The sequence below is a fragment of the Salvia splendens genome, unplaced genomic scaffold, assembly GCF_004379255.2.
Source record: "Salvia splendens isolate huo1 unplaced genomic scaffold, SspV2 ctg289, whole genome shotgun sequence".
In the NCBI taxonomy this organism is placed as follows: domain Eukaryota; kingdom Viridiplantae; phylum Streptophyta; class Magnoliopsida; order Lamiales; family Lamiaceae; genus Salvia; species Salvia splendens.
The window spans coordinates 28237-46469 of NW_024598928.1; the positions used below are offsets into that span (position 1 = coordinate 28237).

Sequence of the window (18233 nt, forward strand, 5' to 3'; positions counted from 1 at the left end):
ATTTCACAACAAAAGTTCAAAAAAAATCTAAAAAAGACATCGGTACACAACTTCTTCAACAAAACTGCAGATAGGGGGGCGGCCCGAGGTCTAGGCTGACCCGAAGGGAAATTAGGCCCTCCTAGCGATATGGGGAGCTTACCTATCGAGCAACACTAATATCTATCGAGCAGATGAGCTTTACCTGTCCTATGGTAAAAAAAACCAGCATAGCATTTTTCACTTGAAATACATATTAGGATCGAGATATCTCTGCCTTCTCGTCCTTGTATCCCGAAGCCTTACCACTTCTCCCAGCCAAAAATTTCCCCGGGAGCGAATCCGTGCTGTTTATATCTAGACCGTGATATGACCTGCTGGCAAAATATTCAGCCCCTGACTTGGCCGTATTCTTCATGACTGACCGGGATTCTTCATCTCGCACTTGCAAAGCTTTCTCCGTGACATTCACCAGAGAAAGGATTTCATCCTTCTCTACCTCATCATCATCTTCTCAACAAACATTAGGTAAAATCCATCAGACTGCGGACTTAAATGGCTGGGAAATCCAGATACAAGGAAACTCGACCAAGGAATAATCGAGCTTTTAAGTTTCCGAATTCAAGTTCCAATTGGAAGCTTGACATAGATGATTGACTTTGATATCAACTCAAGTTCTCATTTTATAGCTCGAACTCAGTCGGCTTTACCTCAAGCTAGAATTAAGCATCCCTCGAAGCATAATTACGTTACTCTAAGCCAGCTCAGCCCTTCTTTTTAAACCCCTAAAGTCATCTCTACGTTTTCATGTATATGATTGTGTCAAAGCATCAGGCAGTATGTTTGCAATTACCACTCACACGTTCTATTTATTTGGCGAAAAAATTTTGGTTGGCTCCATTATTACGACCTTAACCTCATCAGAGACAAGTAAGTTGAAAAGAAGTAAAAGAATAGGCACCTTGCTGATCCAAATCTTCAACATAACCACCCTGGATGAAAGAAAACCGTGCTTCCTTAGATTGTTCCCTTTCTACCGGAGTTGAAGCTATCAAATCTCTGAATTCCATTACGTACGCTCCGGTCCATTGACTTCCCCTGGAAATTAAAAATAAAACGTGTGTAATCACCCATAGAATGTCAATGAATAGGACATGAAACTGATCGGTGCATTCTTAGATATGAACACTGCATTCATAGAATCACTTGTTTTTTTCTGATTTTTAACTAGCATGAAGTTCTTTCATGAAGCATCACAGGATATTACAGCAATTTATTAAAATTAGAAATGAAAATGCGATACTTCGAGATGGAAACCCGATATCCTAATTATTTCCATAATGCATCCCTTTGTTTCTTTATCTGGACTTAGGTAGGACAGGTTACCTAATAGAGTACTCCATGGTTAAAATTTATGAACTACTAAAGCTTCGTATATAGATTAGCTTACCCAGAGAGGTAAGAATGATAGAAAACCAACCAATGAATATGACATAACAAACATTTCAACTAAAAATAGTTAATAATGAAGCGATCAAAAATCAGTAAGTTGCAGTGAATTGATACCTGTCAAAAGCAAGTATGGCTTCAAACGGAGTAATTATAGGAGCTAAGAACTCCTTACTATCCAACAGAGCTGTTTGTGCACAAGAGATATTAATGAAGACGTCACACTGCAAGGTGAAAATGGCATATCAGCATTACCACTACAAGGTACGGAAATAAGCAATAATGTCAGCATGCACAAACGAGGTTTACCTCAGGAAAATTGGCCAATTTTGCAGGATTTGGTCTGCCCATTACAAAAGTATAAGACTTTTTTCCAGCTTGTGTTATCAAATCCCGCATTTGATGAATCATATGTAGATAACCAGCTGAAATAACAGTTGCAGGGGAATGCTTTAGCTTTTTGGAATGAATCATGCACTAGATCAAGATATAGGAAGCAAAACAAGATGCAAGACATAATAAACGTATAGTAATGTAATCCTGACAGAAGGATATTGACTATGGCATCTAAAAGACATCATGGACACTTATACAAGAGTAACTCAAATCTGAGTTATGTGTCAAGGAAAAACAGTTACTTTAGGACAAGGAAAGCGCATGAATGTCTGCACACAATACACTATACCTGCTCCAAGTGTTCCAACCAATATTCCAATCATGTTGGCATCCTTCGCTTTCTCAACCAGATAATACCTACGCCGAAGGATTTTTTTTGATTGAGATACATCAGTCACCAAGCCACCTTCTGTTGCATCATATCTGACTAAAAACAAAGTAAAACATCAGTTTGGGAACAATACCACAACATGATATAGTATGGAAAGCAGATAAAGGCATTGGCAAGACCGTAATGGTCCCAATTATCAATTCGAGCAAGAAGAAAAAGATGTTCCTGGATCATCTACTAACTGAGGTCTCCTAAACGAAAACTTCATTACTCCAACCACTATGAATATAATTTTCCTGACTAATTTGACAGGAAAAACACGGTAATGTTGCATGGTGCAGAGTTCATGATACTTTTTCCTTATCGAGATGGTGAACAAGCTAATAAGGATTATTACCGATTTCGCAGTTATTGAAAGTCAATACAACATTTGCACATGCTGGACCGTCTGAGCCAATCCAGAAAACCAAATAATCCTCCATTTTCTGTCCTTGAGGAATCTTCCAGCTCAAACCTCCTATATTATAACTTTGGACAGATTCATCAGCAGGGCATTCTTGTACAACTTGGCTACCAGCTCCAATTTGGTTTGCAGATGTACAGGTCTCAGATGGGGTAACTACTGAACAGCATACATCAGCATAAAGGAGTTCTAACATGGATGTCGATTCAGATATGCTTGAAACATCAGGCGCCACCATTTTTTTAATTTCTGGTATTGCATGTGCATACTCCAGTCCACTTAGAACCTAGTTAGCATAAGCAACAGATCAAAAATCGATATCCATGCAACGTAGATTAGTAAAAATTATACATTATGCCTTCGTGAACTTCTGACTCATTGGGCACATATAAACTAGCTATCAGCAAGACTATGACCAAGCTAGCAATTATATGCTGTGTAGTCAGAACAGATCAAATAAGATACCGAAGAATTGATATAACACTTTTATATGATGTTATAAACTTATAGTACAACAGGGTTTAATAATCAGATATATATGTTGTCTACTTGTCTCTAATATTATTGAAATGGTCAAATAATGAGCAGAGAATCTAGAGTTTCTAGGGATGGGACAGGAGTCACTTAACACTTTCTATTTTTAATTCCACGTTTTAGCCACTCTAACACACTGTAGATGCAGTCATGCAGAAAACCAAATGGTGAGGCATCACTAACGTACCAAAATGGGCTTGCCACTTTTCAGGCCATGATCAAGCAAACTCCTTGCACAATCTGATGGACTGATCGAAGCTTTATCAAAAATGAATAACGCAGGAATAGTTGATGTCCTGAGAAGAAGAAGAACATGGCGATCACAAATTACATAAGTTTTATAAAAAATGAATAACACAGGAATAGTTGATGTCCTGAAAAGAAGAACATGGAGATCACAAATTACATAACTAACTTAAAAGAAAACCTCATACTAACACAATATTTCCCAGACAAGTTTGCATATCAGAAGCATAAGGATAAAGCAACCAACTTGCAACCTCAATCAATCATAGGACTGATCAAATTATAGCTTAACGTTCACAACTTCTAATGTAAGAAACTTCTTAGCCCAAATTACCGCGGAAATAGCAAGTTAAAGTCATTAATGTCGAAATATCACTGAGCATAGTAGGTACAGAGCTGAAATTTGAAATGCAAAATCATTTCACTGGCTAACACTAAGTTATTTATATATACAGAACCAGTCATATAAACATCCCGTGACTACCAAATGACAAATCATGAAAATCGAATCCCAGAGTAATTTTTGGGCATAGCAAGCACAAACACACAACACTCTTACTGCTGCAATTAAGTAAAAAAAAAACATGACTTGGCATCAAAACGTTACTAACGAGCTGAGGCAAGTATGGCCATAATGAATGACGCATTCAGCACCAACATGTGCGGCCCCAACTTCATCGACACAGCAGCTTCCATAAGTAGTGTCAGCCATTACATACAACTTCACTGATGAATCGAGCTCCTGGCGCAGAGCTTTAACCACCTTCATAGAATCCTTGAGTAGCTCATCCGGGAACTTTTATCACCCAAGCAAACATAAAACAACAATTCAAAACAACACATGAAAAAACTCATCAAACAGAACAATTTGAGAAAAAACACACACACTCAACGTGTATAAATATGAGAGGTGTCAGTGTATTGCTACCTGCAGAGCTACTCTAGTGAAGCCACCACTACAAACGAACTCCGCTACTCGAGCTATTTCGTAATTGCGGTACAACTCCATGGCCAGAATAACTTAAGAGATAATTAAGAGAGAGATTAATCGCAGCAACCCTGTCGAAGAAAAAGATTCGAAATTTCCTTCGGAGATTAGGTCTAGAAATCACGAACTTCGCTTAAAAGAAGCTAGAACACATTACGCAACAAATTCAACTTAAAGACATGAAATTTGCACCTGATAATGCAGATTCTCAATTTCCACTAGCCAGGGAATTCGTGTGGGGCTGGGCGGAGACTGGATTTGGATGATGTGGCGTCGGCTCGGTCAGAGGCGGCACGGTGGTGGTCGGCTGTCCTAGAGAAGATGAGTTTTGCTGTTTCTTTTATTCTATTCTTATACCAATTTAATATTGAAATAAATACTTTTTTCCAAAATATGATAAAAAGGGAAAATTAATTTTAATTTGCAAAGTTAAATAAGTGGGTTAGAATAATTAGTGTATAGCGTAAATATATATATATATTTTGAAGGGTTTATAGTGTAGTACGAGTACAATTTTTTATTAAGTATAGACTTATTAAAATAAAGAGGGAACATCTTTTTTAGTACATCAACTATCCTAAATGAGTAAATTTGGTCTGTAACATTTCATAATATCTTTCGAGGTCCATTAACTATAAGTTAATATCAATTCAAGTACTTTTTGGCTATTTTCAATATTTTCATGACCAAAGTACCCTTAAGGCAACAAGGACAATTCAATCTATTTACCCTCTTATTTTCATTAAAGTATATAATTTGGGATAATTGATGTACCAAAAAAGATGTTCCCTCTAATTTTAATTTCAAAATAAAAATATCTTAATGATATTAATATTCTATTGCTATTAATTATTTACGTTTAGTTTACTTATTTGTAATATTTTAAATCATTGTACTATAGTATTTAATGTTAATAGTGAAATAACTTAGCTATAAATATATATAAACATTATACATACAATATTTGTATATAAAAGTAGTTCAATTTTTTAGATGGAATATTAATTTTTCAATCTTAAAGCTATACATAGAAGAATATGTTATTTTTAAGTGCAATATAAAATTGGCAATTAAAAATAAATTAAAATTCATTAACATACACAAAATCTTAAATAATTCAAAGAGCTAAGTTTTATTTTATCTATTCTTATGTAGTAATTGTAGTCTAAAAAAATTAGTTGAAATTATCAATAATCAATTTAATAAAAAAGACAATGGCATTCCTTAGTTGAATATGTGATTAATTTAAATCTATGATTGTTTAATCAAATAAAAATTAATAGTTGCTATCAATTGTTTAATATCACAATGTTGTGTCTTAATATTATCATTATGCCATTTAAGACAACATCATGAAAATTGTTCATAGTTCTCATATCTATTCCCTTGACTATTCACGAATCATATTTTTTCTACTTTATTAAATTTTTATTTCAATGCAGTATATATTATGATTAACTTAAGTTTTCAAAAAGAAGAAAATTGATGAATAAAGAAAGAAAAATAAATTACATACTTTAATGAAAATGAGAGGGTAAATAGATTGAATTGCCCTTCATGGCCTTAAGAGCATCCACAACCGTGCTCTTGCCAGCGGCACGGTTGTGGGCCCGGGCGGTACTATTCATGCCTGCTCTCTGGCAAGAGCACAACACCCACAACTGTGCTCTTCCGCAAGGACGAGCACAATTAATATAAAATTCAATTACACAAAAACATTTTCATAATACTAAAATTCATTAAAAAAACCACAATAAAATAACAAATTACAAATAAAATAAAAAGACATAATTAAAATCCTAAAATTAAAAATTACATAATTAAAATACTAAAAATTAAAAATTACATAATTATTGGCTAATATAACCCGAGGAAGACTACGCATCCGGCGGCACCAACCCCAATTGTTTTTGGAGACCCAATATCATGGACTCGTGCGTTTGAAGTTGCGTGGGGGTCATAGTTGACCTATCGGCCATATTGAGTTGGGCCAAAAGGGCCCACAACGAGTTGTTCGGGGGTGGAGGTGGAACATAGGGTGCGAACATATAGGTGGCACCTTGATCGTCGATTGGGTATGGCCGGTAGCCACTCGGAACGCCCGAATCTTGGGTGAGAGGAGGGGCCGAATATTCCGTTTCCGGACTATGAAACGGTTGCGAACCGAACCATTCGGGGTTCCAACCGTGAGAGCCGCTTGGGTTGTCGTCGTTACCGGACATAGTGGTGTTGTAGGGTGTGAGAGGAAGATGAAAATGGATATGAGAGATTGATGATGAGAATTGTGTAGTGAAAGTGTGAATTTTTTGGAGTGAAATTGGGGGTATTTATAGATGAAAGTGTGTATTTTTGGGGTAAAAAAATAAAAAAAAAATTAAAAAGTGGGGAAAAACGGTTATAAACGGATATAATTTTTTGGGGAAGTGAATTTTTTTTTTTTTTTTTTTATCGATTTTTTTAATAAAAATCCGATTTTTAAAAAAATAAAATAAAAAATGTTTGAAACCAACGGCTATGCCGTTGGCGAATGGGAGACCGCCACGTGTGCGTCCGCTGGCACGGACGTGCTCGATACATCGAGCAGCGCCGTGCCAGCGGCGCGGTTGCAGCGGTGGCGGTCCTTCGCCTTGCCGCTGGCACGGACGGCGGTGGCGCCAACCGCCACCGCTGCGGATGCTCTAAGGTACTTTGATCATGAAAATATTGGAAATAACAAAAAAGTACTTGAATTGATATTAACTTATTGTTGATGGACCTCAAAAGATATTATGAAATGTTACTGACCAAATTTGCTCATTTAGGATAGTTGATGTACTAAAAAAGATGTTCCCTCTAAAATAAATGACAAAGAGGCCTATTAATTATAAAGTACGATCTCAAATTTCGTTTATTTGGTATAATTGATAGTTGATGCTACTAATTGATAGTAGACATTAATAACATATACTAGTAAGCAATCAGCAAAGTGATTAGTAAAATATTAACTAAAGATAAGTTGTTAATTAATGTACTAGTGATTGATTGATGATGATATAATATATAGATGGTCGTTAGAACAATAGTGATTTGTTGTTAATACAAGAAAATGATAAGTAGAGAGATTGCTAACAAATCAGTAAAACGTTTTCAATAGATTGATTGTCATTTCTACCGTACTAATTACACATGGCTTTTTCAAATCCTACTTAGCAAAATGGATTTATCTTGACCTTTTCATTTTCACACTTTATTCTTATCATCATTCTCATTTTCCAGCCCTAAGCGACAAAATTTCAGGCGATGATCACCCCAAAAAACGACGTAAATCTTTGCAATATTCGAAAAGCAAGCAAAAACAAGTACAGAGAATAAGGCAATTTGAATACAATGAACAAAGCAATCAAAATTCTCCCCAAAGTCACACATTGAACTGAAAGCTCAAAAGCTAGAAGAAATCCTTCAATTCTCCAGCAATTACACCAACACAACAATTAATTCAACAATTCCCCAATAATTAATTGAATACTTCTCCAAGAAATCGCTCAATTCTCCAACAATTATATAAAAGTGAGGAAACCATCTAAAATGTGATGATTGAAAGCTAGGAGAAAATCATAAATTCAGCAATCAAGGGAAGAAATGGAGAATGAAACTGAAACTTGCAAATTCTACAGCTTACCTGATTTAGGTATTAAGGAGAACGCCACCTGCCTGAGAAATAAGAACGGAAAGTCTCAATCAGTCTCAGTTTAAGAGGAAATCCGTGAAAGAGAAATTACAAGGAAGCGACGCCGTCTAAACTAAGAAAATAAAATCAGTAAAAATCGACGCACACCTGAATTGAGTAGACGAGATTGCTCTGCAACTTTTTAGAGAGAGATTGCTCTTTAAAAATAGGAGAAATGCTCTGCAAATTTGGGAGAAAATTACCGTTTACACGCCCACAGAAACATAAGGTGGTATTTCTATTTCTTCACACTCTAGTCATCAATCATCATGATCGTTCTATTTTCTTTGCCATTAATGGATTTGCTGGTTTCATTTTAAGTTCTCGACTTTAAATCCCTATGAATACTTTTACATAAAAATTAATCACTTGTTACAGACTACGAGGCATTCAACACAGCTTTGACTTTCCAATTCGAATCAAAAGTTCAAACCCTACGCCTCTATTACCCAGAATCATCACAGCATAATCTACAGATTTTTCAAAGGTTTATACGGCTAAAATCTACACATTTCTGAGTTTACACAGTTCCAAAACTGAAATGCAGCTGAGGGACTCGAATTCCGGCGAGGAACGGCGGTGCGGTGGCGGAGGGAGCGTTAGCTGAATTTGGTTGTGAATTCGCGGGAAAATTGATTTCAATTGAAGCCTATCAGTGTGTAAACATAGTAAATAAAATATACAGTCATGTGGAGTAGTATAATATTATTGGGCCTAAGGCTTTGGGCTTTAAAATATAAATGTGAAGCCCAAATTGTAGGCCCATTAAGTATTTTGGAGTATTATTTTAATCTATATGAAGTTGCGTAGTTAATATTGTTAATAATTCTAACAAAAATTTCTCCACATATTTTATTCGCAAAAGGAGTGCTTAAAAAGAAACGTCTAGCTTATGGTAGAACGGATGGAGTAAGTGATTCGAAGATTTTTTTGGCGCATATTAAAGACGCATCTCTCAAACAAATAACGGGATTGCCAAATTCAAACTCACAACATCAACGCTTAGGAACTTAAGCCTGGATTTTTGGTATATCATGATTTAGGAGTATAAAATTATGACTTAATAGATCTTTATGAATCGTGTAGATCTCGTATCCTTTTGATTCTTCAATTCCATAATTTAAATTGACATGTTGTCTTCATTGTTTACACCACACTTCAAAATTCAAAACAATGAAGTTTACCAATAAGAATGATCTCACTAAAAGGAGATGAAAACAAGGAGATCATCCTATTGAATACTCTGCCTGAATTTCTTTTAGCATTTTAGAGATGCAACTCAAACAAATATGCAAGAATGTAAACCCATAATCGAGATCGATTTTTGTTTCGAAAAAGTACAAATGGATTATTAATATTGTATGTTTGAAATCGATTTGTATACTATTGACTATCATAATACTCTAGTACATCAGAAATACATTTCAAGTCGAAGAAAAACAAACATTGCTTCGACAAATCCTAAGGGGATAAAAAACAAAACATCTCCTATAAGAAAGGGTTAACCTCGAACAAAACTTCTATATTACATGCTCCTTGTAGTTCGAACTATACTTTGTCAAAGAATTAGAAGAAATCGAAAACCATGTTCTTCAGCTATACCTGTCTGACTGTCGTGATGGCAAAATTGTGAAGGATCGATCAGTGAGAAAATGATCAAGAGAGCTGGAGGGCGATCTCTTGCAGAAGTAACTTCTTCTGCGAGGCGTTTATAACTCCCTTACATTCTGCATCCACCAACACCTCCGTCATTATGGCAGCTGCATGACCTCTAGGTCCATCCACCCCAGATGCTCTTCGAAGCATAAACACCTAACGACAAAGGAGTTTTGAGTCTTTTCAGTTCAAAGAAAATAACAGTGTTCGTGCTAGATATGCAGGACTCGTACAGACCATAAAGCATGACTCGAATTTCAGGCGAAGTTTGCAAGGTGCAAATATCCACTCTTAGCAGCATTATTCGCGAAGATATTTACCATTCTATAAATGATAACAGTTTGGATTATAATAAGAGTTGCGAGGCTACACAGTTGACCTCTGTATACTTCAAATGGAGGACGAAATTCCAACCATCTACATCTGGCGTTCTAATGAAGCTACTTCGTCGTACTCAAATCCAAATATATTGTGTATACGTATATCATAGCATTGCTAAGAGTATATGAACATCATATTTCTCGATCCATGTCTATATATTGTATCATATGCATATGGAGCTGTTGAGTAGTTGCAGGAACTCATAACGTCCGCATTTTGCACACAAGAATCAGATAAAGGATCATCAAATAGTTCTCGATAAAGTGGATTAAATACCTGTCCATGATGTGTTATTTCTAAGCATCCAGGTTGCTGAATAAAAGGTTCCCCGTCGATTTGTACAGGAAAAGGACTGGACACATGTAACCTTACAAGTTTCCCTTGTGCTAGCCTAGTTGCCTGTGAAAGTCCAACCTGCAAGTACAAATTAAGCGTTAGTTGATCTTATGCAAAATATATATCACACATTCAGCAAGTATTTAAGACCATATTTAATGCATTAACGTACAATGCCGATATAATCACAAATGACATAACTTCAGAGATAAGTGATGACTAGACGACAATCAATCAACTATAAAACTCAGACTAAGGTTAATAGACACGTGCGATTAAGTAAACATTCAAACCTGAAGTTTTCCCAGGTGCCATGATCCAGTAACACAGACAACTTCAAGCGTTTTGTCATGCATGTACTGGTGATTGAAATTGTCATCGTATTCATAATCATTTTGCCAAAGGTCAACTCCACCCATATAGCTACCAATGTTCAGCACAATTAAACCCTCAGCATCCTGAGGGGACAAAAATCAATATAAGAAATTTCTTGAGAACGTGGAGAAATGAACATAAGAAATTATATCAAACACACGAGAATAGGAATTTGATAAAAAGGAGATGGCTTTACTTTTGGTATCTCAATATCTTTCCCGTCAACTTCAAGCCAGACTTGCCATGGCAAGTCTGCACAAGCTCTGCCCATCATATCCCTAGCACCTTCTTTGGCATACCTAAGTTTATTTAAAAACTGTTCCAAAATGTACGTTAGCCATCTTTGAGAAACTTAATTCAAGGTCTGTATAAAGTTGCCAGTGCATATTTTAACAAAATATACGTAGGCAAGAGGTTACAAACTTCATGCCTGGCTGTAAAACTTTGCTGGATTTTCTTCCCTATCTGTATGAAACTCATATGCAACCTTTGCATCACATCCAATACCTGTAGATTAAGAACCACAAAATTAGTCAAATTAAATGATAGAACAAAAACCCAAGATAAAACAAAACATTTGATAACTTAAAAAGAATCTGGACCCAGCAAAGAAACAAGTCAAAACAATTTACTCTTTGCATCTGCCATAACAGAAATGCTGAAGGCTCTTCTACCTCAAACCAAAAGAAGTAGTACTAAAAAGAAAATAATTGCACATTACCTAAGTAATTCATCATGAACTTTGATTTTACGGTACTTGGTGACTTTTCTTCAGTTATGTTGACTTTCCAGCGATCAAGCATTGTCACTGCCGCATTTTCAACGTCGGTCAAGAAAGTGCTTAAGGTACCTTGTCCTTCGACAACAGAAAACCCCCCACCCCAGTGCAGGACCCTTGACAAATCATTTCCAGTTCCTAAAGGCAGAACTGCAACTGGTGGAGGTGACTCATAATTGTACTTCTCTATTGCATCAAGGACCCAAGCAACTGTTCCATCACCACCACAAACCAAAACCCTGAAGTATTGCAAATTTCTGAACAGCTCTAAGCCAGCCTCTGGACCTTGAGAAGAACTGAGTTCAACTACCTGGAAAAGAACAACCAATCATAAGCCAAGAAACCAACTACACATTAAAGTGCACTTTGAAATAGTGAGAGGCACAATTTAACCTTTCACATTAAGTCTATAATTCTAAACTCCACATCCTAAAGGAAAACTTTAACTACGTAATAAATTAGTAACAGTTCTTATAAAGTCAATATATTATAATTTTCAGATTCATAACTGAATACTCCACAAATTACATTATAATAATTATATTTCAATCTTCATTTTGTTGAGCTAAATAAACCAATACCTAAAAAGACTAATTTGATCTTTAAAATTTATCCTCTTTGATAACTTTTCTGAAACATTACTGAAATACACTATACACCTACTAAAATCTAAAGTTTCAAGAGAGGCGGCATACTCATGGACTTGGGCATACACATTCTTGCTGAGAAGGTAGCAGATACAAAGATGATGTACTAATCACATGTATAGTTCAGTTAGAGTGAGGTTACTAGACTAAAATAATCCATCTAAATTTCACGTTCACTAAAACTTTCGTTCATTTCCTTCTTACTCACGAGTTTTCTTTCGCAATATTTTATCATGTGTTCTAATTTGGTACTCTTATAGAAATACTTCAGTGTACACAATGCCAAACTTACCATTCTTCATAACTAAAAAATATTAATATTAAAAAAGGAGAATGGGAGAATTATAAGTCATGACAATATGAAACTTCTACCTGTATAGGGTTTAATAGCATGTTCAACCTTCTGTGCAGGAGAGGCCCGTTTCGTGCTCCACTTTTGGCATTAATGAAGACCAGAAGGGGTCTTGCATCTGAAGGTAAATCCAGAATAGTATAGTTTTTTAATCTGTGACAAGCATCAACTGATTTCTTCTTATTGACTGATGCTTTCGTTGTGCTTTTCTTATTAAGACCCTTGATAACGTTCAAAGAATGATCATTATCATCTTCACTGCTAGAAGTCTGGATTCCAACAAGACCCTTAAGGACAGTAAGAACTGCTGTTTGGGCAGTTGGATTTTCTGGTTGCTTACCATTAGTGAACCGATTTCCATGCCTATTCCGATGCCTCTTTTTTCTGGCCTGTCCATGGACTGTAGAAGCAATAATTTCTTCAGTAATGGAACTTAATGTCTCTGTTTCAACACCTTTGACATATAGGGGAGAAAGAATGATTCTTCTGTGGGCACCTAGATCACAAACATCGCCACATTCCTCGGACATTTTCACCTGGCACTTAACATGTATAATCCGTTGACACCACAAGCAATACCAAGCTGGAGATGCATCAATAAAAGGGATGGCACAAGGTTCATCACAGTAAAAACAAAAGGCTGACATCTCGGGATTGTCGTCAAGATTAAACCATCTCTCTGACCAGTGGTGCAGAACTTTACCATAACCAGCTTGTGCAACACATTTACAATCTTTTGCTGCAAACTGAGAACAATGAAAATGAGCTGCCACACCACAAACACGACATCTATGTATTGGCGACCTTGATATAGGTTTTGCTCCTTTATTCTGAGGGTAGATTAGAGAAGTTAGGCACACACAGCATGTGGATGGCAGGCTACCAGAAGAAACATCTTCCACCCATGTATGATGCGATAGGGGAACTTTTAGATTCTTCCACGCTTGCTTTTTTGCCCGGGAAGCAGCTTTAAGCCAATTAAGAGACATCGATCTCTGCCATTTCAGGAAGGCATAAACAATAGCTAAAAGTCCAAAAGACCCTGTAATCAGCCATCCAAAGATATATCCAGAATCCAGACTCGAACTAGCAAGGAACCGAAGAAGAGGAATACTCAGTTCATTCATTGTGAATGACACTTCATTATTCTTCAAAATTCCAAAGGGAGCTCCACAGTTTCTGTAGAAAAATAAATTCTACAAGTCCTTACCTACAGAAACTACCAAAACCAAATGACACATCAAAATCAACATCCCCTAAAAGAATGACCAAAAACAGCACAAAACGAGGCAACCATTATTTCCAGAAACCTAGCAATTACCAAAAATGCTATACTTGTATTTAATCAATATTCAGATAATCACATGCATAAACATGGTAAATCTACTCATTCAAACCCTAAAATTGAAGACCAGATTCTCGCGCTCAATCCAATTCAATGGATCAGACAGCTAATTATGAACAAACATAGTAAATTCCACCAAATTGCACGGCGCACATCTCTAAATCGAGCAGAAACAATGATTTCCAATAGTTACCCGCGGATCATCGCAACGTAAAAAGAAAACGATGAAATTAAAAAAGTTCGCATATCTCGAGAGAGAGAATTCACCTGCGTATAAAGAATTGGACGGAAAAGAGAGATCGAGATTGAAGGAAGGGGAGGAGAAACCAAGATTTACGGCGGTGGGAGGGAGATCTTGGGCGATATTAAAGAATGAATAAAGTAAGGAGGGAAGGAAGATTGATGAGGAAGGAAGGAAGGAAGCTGTCGCTTTGAGTATTGAGGAGAGAGAAAGTACGTGGCGGGACTTTCCTACGCGAAAAACACGGCGGACCTACCCATAACTGTATGCTTTCTTGTCGTTTTTCTATGCCCAATCAAAATGGCGCACATTGCCAACACATGATCGAATACAGGTGTAGCAGATCGGGTTCGTATTTAAGCTTAATACGTGCTTTTTTTTTTAATTTTGGCACATTAGGTTCGGTGATTATTATGTCAACATGATAATACCTCAACTCGTATGATTTATCATAGAGACTAGTTCGTGATTTCCTATATGATTGATTTTTAATTAATTATGAACGTTTTTGTTGTTTTATGTTAGTTATATGTGTTTTGCTTATGTATTTATAATACGATGTTTTAATTTATAAATTAAAATTAATCTATAATTAATTATGTGTAAATCATAGATTTATAGATATTGTGCAATTGTTTTTCATTATTTTAAACCGTGTTTGTTATCTTAGCAAATGTATGTAATGACTTCCTAATTTAGTATTGTTCGTATGATTCATCGGAGAAAAGTAAACAAGACATTTAATATATATTTATAAAAGCATGTGAGGATTATGTGTCTAAATTGTATTGATAATGGAATTTATGTAATTTTAAGATTTTAATAATTAAATTAGATGCTTAATTGAATTCTTTGACATTTCATAAATTTAAGAAAATATAATTATTACCAAATAAAAGAGATATACGAGATATTGAACATACAAGATGTATTTAAGATCTCTAAGCCGACTATATTTACATCCATCGTCACCAACCTTGACTCGCCCGGATTCACTACAGACCATGTCACACACCGTCAACACCAAACCCAACGCATCGAGCCAAGCTCGATCGACTTCGACCGAGTACCCGATCCCCATTCCCCCAAATGACTCGGCCATGAAACAAAAAAACTCGAGAAAAACATGATCTTAATTCTATCGCAAATCCAACCATTCATTCTCAGCCGTTCATTCTTCTCTGCCACACCAAAATACTGGTGGTCAAGATCACTACTCAACAAAAACAAAAACGGAAAAAAAAAAAATCTAAACCAACTATAATGACAGTTGAACTGTTTGAAGACACGCATAGAGAGAGAAAGACATGAGAGAGAGAGTGATGAGAGAGAGAGTGATAGAGAGATACATCTCCATGATCACCACTTCATCACACTGTTTAAGCTTCTCTTCCAACAAAATCTACAATCCAAACTTCGCCGCATTGCATCGCCACAGCAAGTATAACTGCATTGGCAACCTCAGCGTAGCCGCTTTCTCTTCATTCGCTAGTGCAGAGACGCCAAAATGGGACTGTAGGATCGCTTCTCAATCTTCCAATGGGAACCCTAACAATCTCGTCGCACCGGAAGAAAATCAAGGAGGAGGAAGAGGAAGAGGAAGAAGGAGCTGAAGTAGATCGAGAAACCGAGGTGGTTCTAGGAGAGCGGAAGGTCAAGTGTGAAGTGGAAGTGTTGTCGTGGAGGGAACGCAGAATCAGAGGTGAGATTCCAGTTAATGCTGATGTTGAATCGGTTTGGTCTGCTCTCACTGACTACGAAAGGCTTGCTGATTTCATCCCCAATCTCGTTAAAAGGTAGAATTCTTCCATCTCCCAGTTTTTGAGAAGTGAGAATCCCTAGGTAGGTTAGAAATTGGGGAAATTTTCGACTGTGGTGTAGTTGAATTAGATTGACTACGTCGAAGTCGGCAGCTAATTTGTTGATTTGTGCCTTGGTTTTTAGCTTATGCTTGATTAGGATTGTGATGGTGTCATTTTGATGCATATTTCAGTGGGAGGATTCCTTGTCCATATCCAGGGAGGATATGGTTGGAGCAGAGAGGGTTGCAGAGGGCTCTGTATTGGCATATAGAAGCCGGGTCGTGTTGGATCTTCGAGAACTTATCAACTCTGTACGCACTTTTAACTCGAACAACTGCTTTTCGACTTTTCGTTGTTCTTGGTTTACTAGCTTGTTGTAACTTTGTGAGGAAGAAGACATGGTAATTGGAGAAGAGATGTCTCAGTCTTGAGTCAAAATAGATTAGGCTGTTGGTTAGTTCAAAGAAGATTATATCTTGGAAAGAATAGGCTATCAATTGAGAGCAGTGGTGAACATGATAAAACTGAAATAAGTTACTGTTGAAAAGAGAGGTGTAGCATGTTTATATTGCAAATCCCAGTCGACATTCGTATTACACAACTATTTTAGTTAATGTATGTTAGTACAATTGGATGGTTTTTTTTTCATTTTTCAGTTTTTTCCATCTTACCTTTGATGTGATTCAGGAGAATAACCGCGAGCTTCACTTCTCTATGGTTGATGGAGATTTCAAGAAATTTGAAGGCAAATGGTCAGTGAAGTCTCAGAAAGGGTATGATACGGTTCTTTTATTTTTATTGCCACCAAGATAGTTCAACTTAATTTGATTCTTTTGGTTTCGCTGATAAGAAGTTGTACTGGAAGTGAAGTGGACTCATTACTAATTTTGTCCATGATTTCCATGCCTTGATCCTTCATATTTGTAGGTCACCAACAGCTACCTTGGCTATGAAGTGAATGTTATACCTAGGTTCAACTTCCCAGCAATATTTCTGGAGAGGATTATCAGATCAGATCTTCCTGTAAATCTCCTAGCTTTAGCATGCCGATCTGAAAGCAGCTTCGAAGGAAACCAGAGTGTAGTCTCTTTAAGCACATTACCTTCACAAGCACTTCACCTTGGAGGTGAGGAGACTGAGTTGCAAGTGCATTGAACAACAAAGACGAAGATGTCAAGGAAAACTTTGTCAAAGCTGCTTTTGGTCCTTTGTCTCCTTCGACTGGAGAGTTGACCTGTAATTGGGGAATATTTGGCAAATCTTGTCCGCTTGACAGGCCGTGCTTGGTAGATGAAGTTCATCTCCGTAGATTTGATGGATTATTGGTAACTGCTCGACTCTGCTCTATATCTTTCCCTTCTTGGGGAAGTCGTTTCATATTTGGTTGGTTCATTTTGTGGTGAAGGAAAATGGGGGCGTTCACAGATGTGTTATTGCCAGCATAACAGTAAAAGCTCCTGTTCGTGAAGTCTGGAATATTCTCACAGCTTATGAAAGACTTCCCGAGTAAGTTATTTAGGCGCTGATTGTGTGCCGCTTACTGAGATTTTTAACGTCTTAAATCTGTTTTTTCAGCAAGGTTGATCTCCAACGTCTATATTTTTTCATATTGATAGGTTTAAAATGTGTAAATTTGATGTGAAAGCTGTTTTCATGCATGCCTCTAAATTTCTATATATACTGTTTGGGGTCTAATGCATAGAACCTTTACCAAGATGTCGATGGAGCTCTGTCACTATATCAGATGTTATCTGTTTCGTTAATTGTTTTTTAAATATTTTTTTTCCTGAAACTACTGCAGGTTTGTTCCTAATTTAGCTATAAGCAAGATCTTATCTCGAGAAAGCAATAAAGTCCGCATTCTTCAGGTACAAATTTCTTTGTTTGGTATAATGATCCTTGAATGGAGCAAGAACAAAATTATCAATTTTGCAGAATTAAAATGATATTTAAATTTTCTCTTACATGAACTAATGACTAACGTTGCAGGAAGGATGCAAGGGTCTGTTGTATATGGTTCTCCATGCTCGTGTCATCCTTGATTTATGTGAGCATTTTGAACAAGAGATCAGATTTGAGCAGGTCGAAGGAGACTTTGATTCATTTCGAGGGAAATGGATCCTAGAGAAACTAGGTAGCCATCACACGCTGTTGAAGTATTCAGTGGAGTCGAAAATGCATAAAAACTCCTTTCTTTCCGAAGCTATCATGGAAGAGGTTAGTAATCA

The 18233-nt window shown here is 36.6% G+C and overlaps 2 protein-coding genes and 1 pseudogene across 3 annotated transcripts; 1 reads left to right on the top strand and 2 right to left on the bottom strand.

Moving 5' to 3' along the window:
- Position 1: 1 nt before the first annotated feature.
- Positions 2–4718, bottom strand: LOC121789602 (2-(3-amino-3-carboxypropyl)histidine synthase subunit 2-like). The gene is made up of 10 exons (XM_042188018.1): positions 4579–4718; positions 4327–4457; positions 4010–4194; positions 3340–3448; positions 2553–2904; positions 2114–2251; positions 1738–1853; positions 1546–1652; positions 941–1077; positions 2–489 (listed from the first exon to the last, which is right to left on the bottom strand). The coding sequence occupies exons 2-10, from the start codon at positions 4405–4407 to the stop codon at positions 236–238; spliced, it is 1479 nt and encodes a 492-aa protein (XP_042043952.1). The 5' UTR covers positions 4408–4457; positions 4579–4718; the 3' UTR covers positions 2–235.
- A 4695-nt stretch (positions 4719–9413) lies between these two features.
- Positions 9414–14392, bottom strand: LOC121789601 (diacylglycerol kinase 2-like). 2 transcript variants are annotated; one of them, XM_042188016.1, is made up of 8 exons: positions 14230–14392; positions 12638–13836; positions 11562–11928; positions 11271–11347; positions 11037–11156; positions 10759–10923; positions 10406–10543; positions 9414–9904 (listed from the first exon to the last, which is right to left on the bottom strand). In XM_042188016.1, the coding sequence occupies exons 2-8, from the start codon at positions 13742–13744 to the stop codon at positions 9749–9751; spliced, it is 2130 nt and encodes a 709-aa protein (XP_042043950.1). In that variant the 5' UTR covers positions 13745–13836; positions 14230–14392; the 3' UTR covers positions 9414–9748. The 2 variants fall into 2 exon arrangements, with proteins under 2 accessions (XP_042043950.1, XP_042043951.1); XM_042188017.1 differs by lacking the exon at positions 14230–14392 and having other exon boundaries at positions 12638–14159.
- Positions 14393–15742: 1350 nt separating this feature from the next.
- LOC121789600 lies at positions 15743–18222 on the top strand (annotated as a pseudogene).
- The last annotated feature ends 11 nt before the right edge of the window (positions 18223–18233 follow it).

What these genes read in the sequence shown, in the direction of transcription:
- LOC121789601 (XM_042188016.1), bottom strand. Translation starts at nt 13,744, where the DNA reads ATGAATGAACTGAGTATTCCTCTTCTTCGGTTCCTTGCTAGTTCGAGT. An exon ending in TGCTATTAAACCCTATACAG is followed by an intron (nt 11,929 to 12,637) that starts GTAGAAGTTTCA and finishes GTTCTTTTCCAG; the next exon opens with GTAGTTGAACTCAGTTCTTC. An exon ending in AAGATATTGAGATACCAAAA is followed by an intron (nt 10,924 to 11,036) that starts GTAAAGCCATCT and finishes TTGTCCCCTCAG; the next exon opens with GATGCTGAGGGTTTAATTGT.
- LOC121789602 (XM_042188018.1), bottom strand. Translation starts at nt 4,407, where the DNA reads ATGGAGTTGTACCGCAATTACGAAATAGCTCGAGTAGCGGAGTTCGTT. An exon ending in TTTCAATAACTGCGAAATCG is followed by an intron (nt 2,252 to 2,552) that starts GTAATAATCCTT and finishes CTTTGTTTTTAG; the next exon opens with TCAGATATGATGCAACAGAA. An exon ending in TGAAGATTTGGATCAGCAAG is followed by an intron (nt 490 to 940) that starts GTGCCTATTCTT and finishes TTTGTTGAGAAG; the next exon opens with ATGATGATGAGGTAGAGAAG.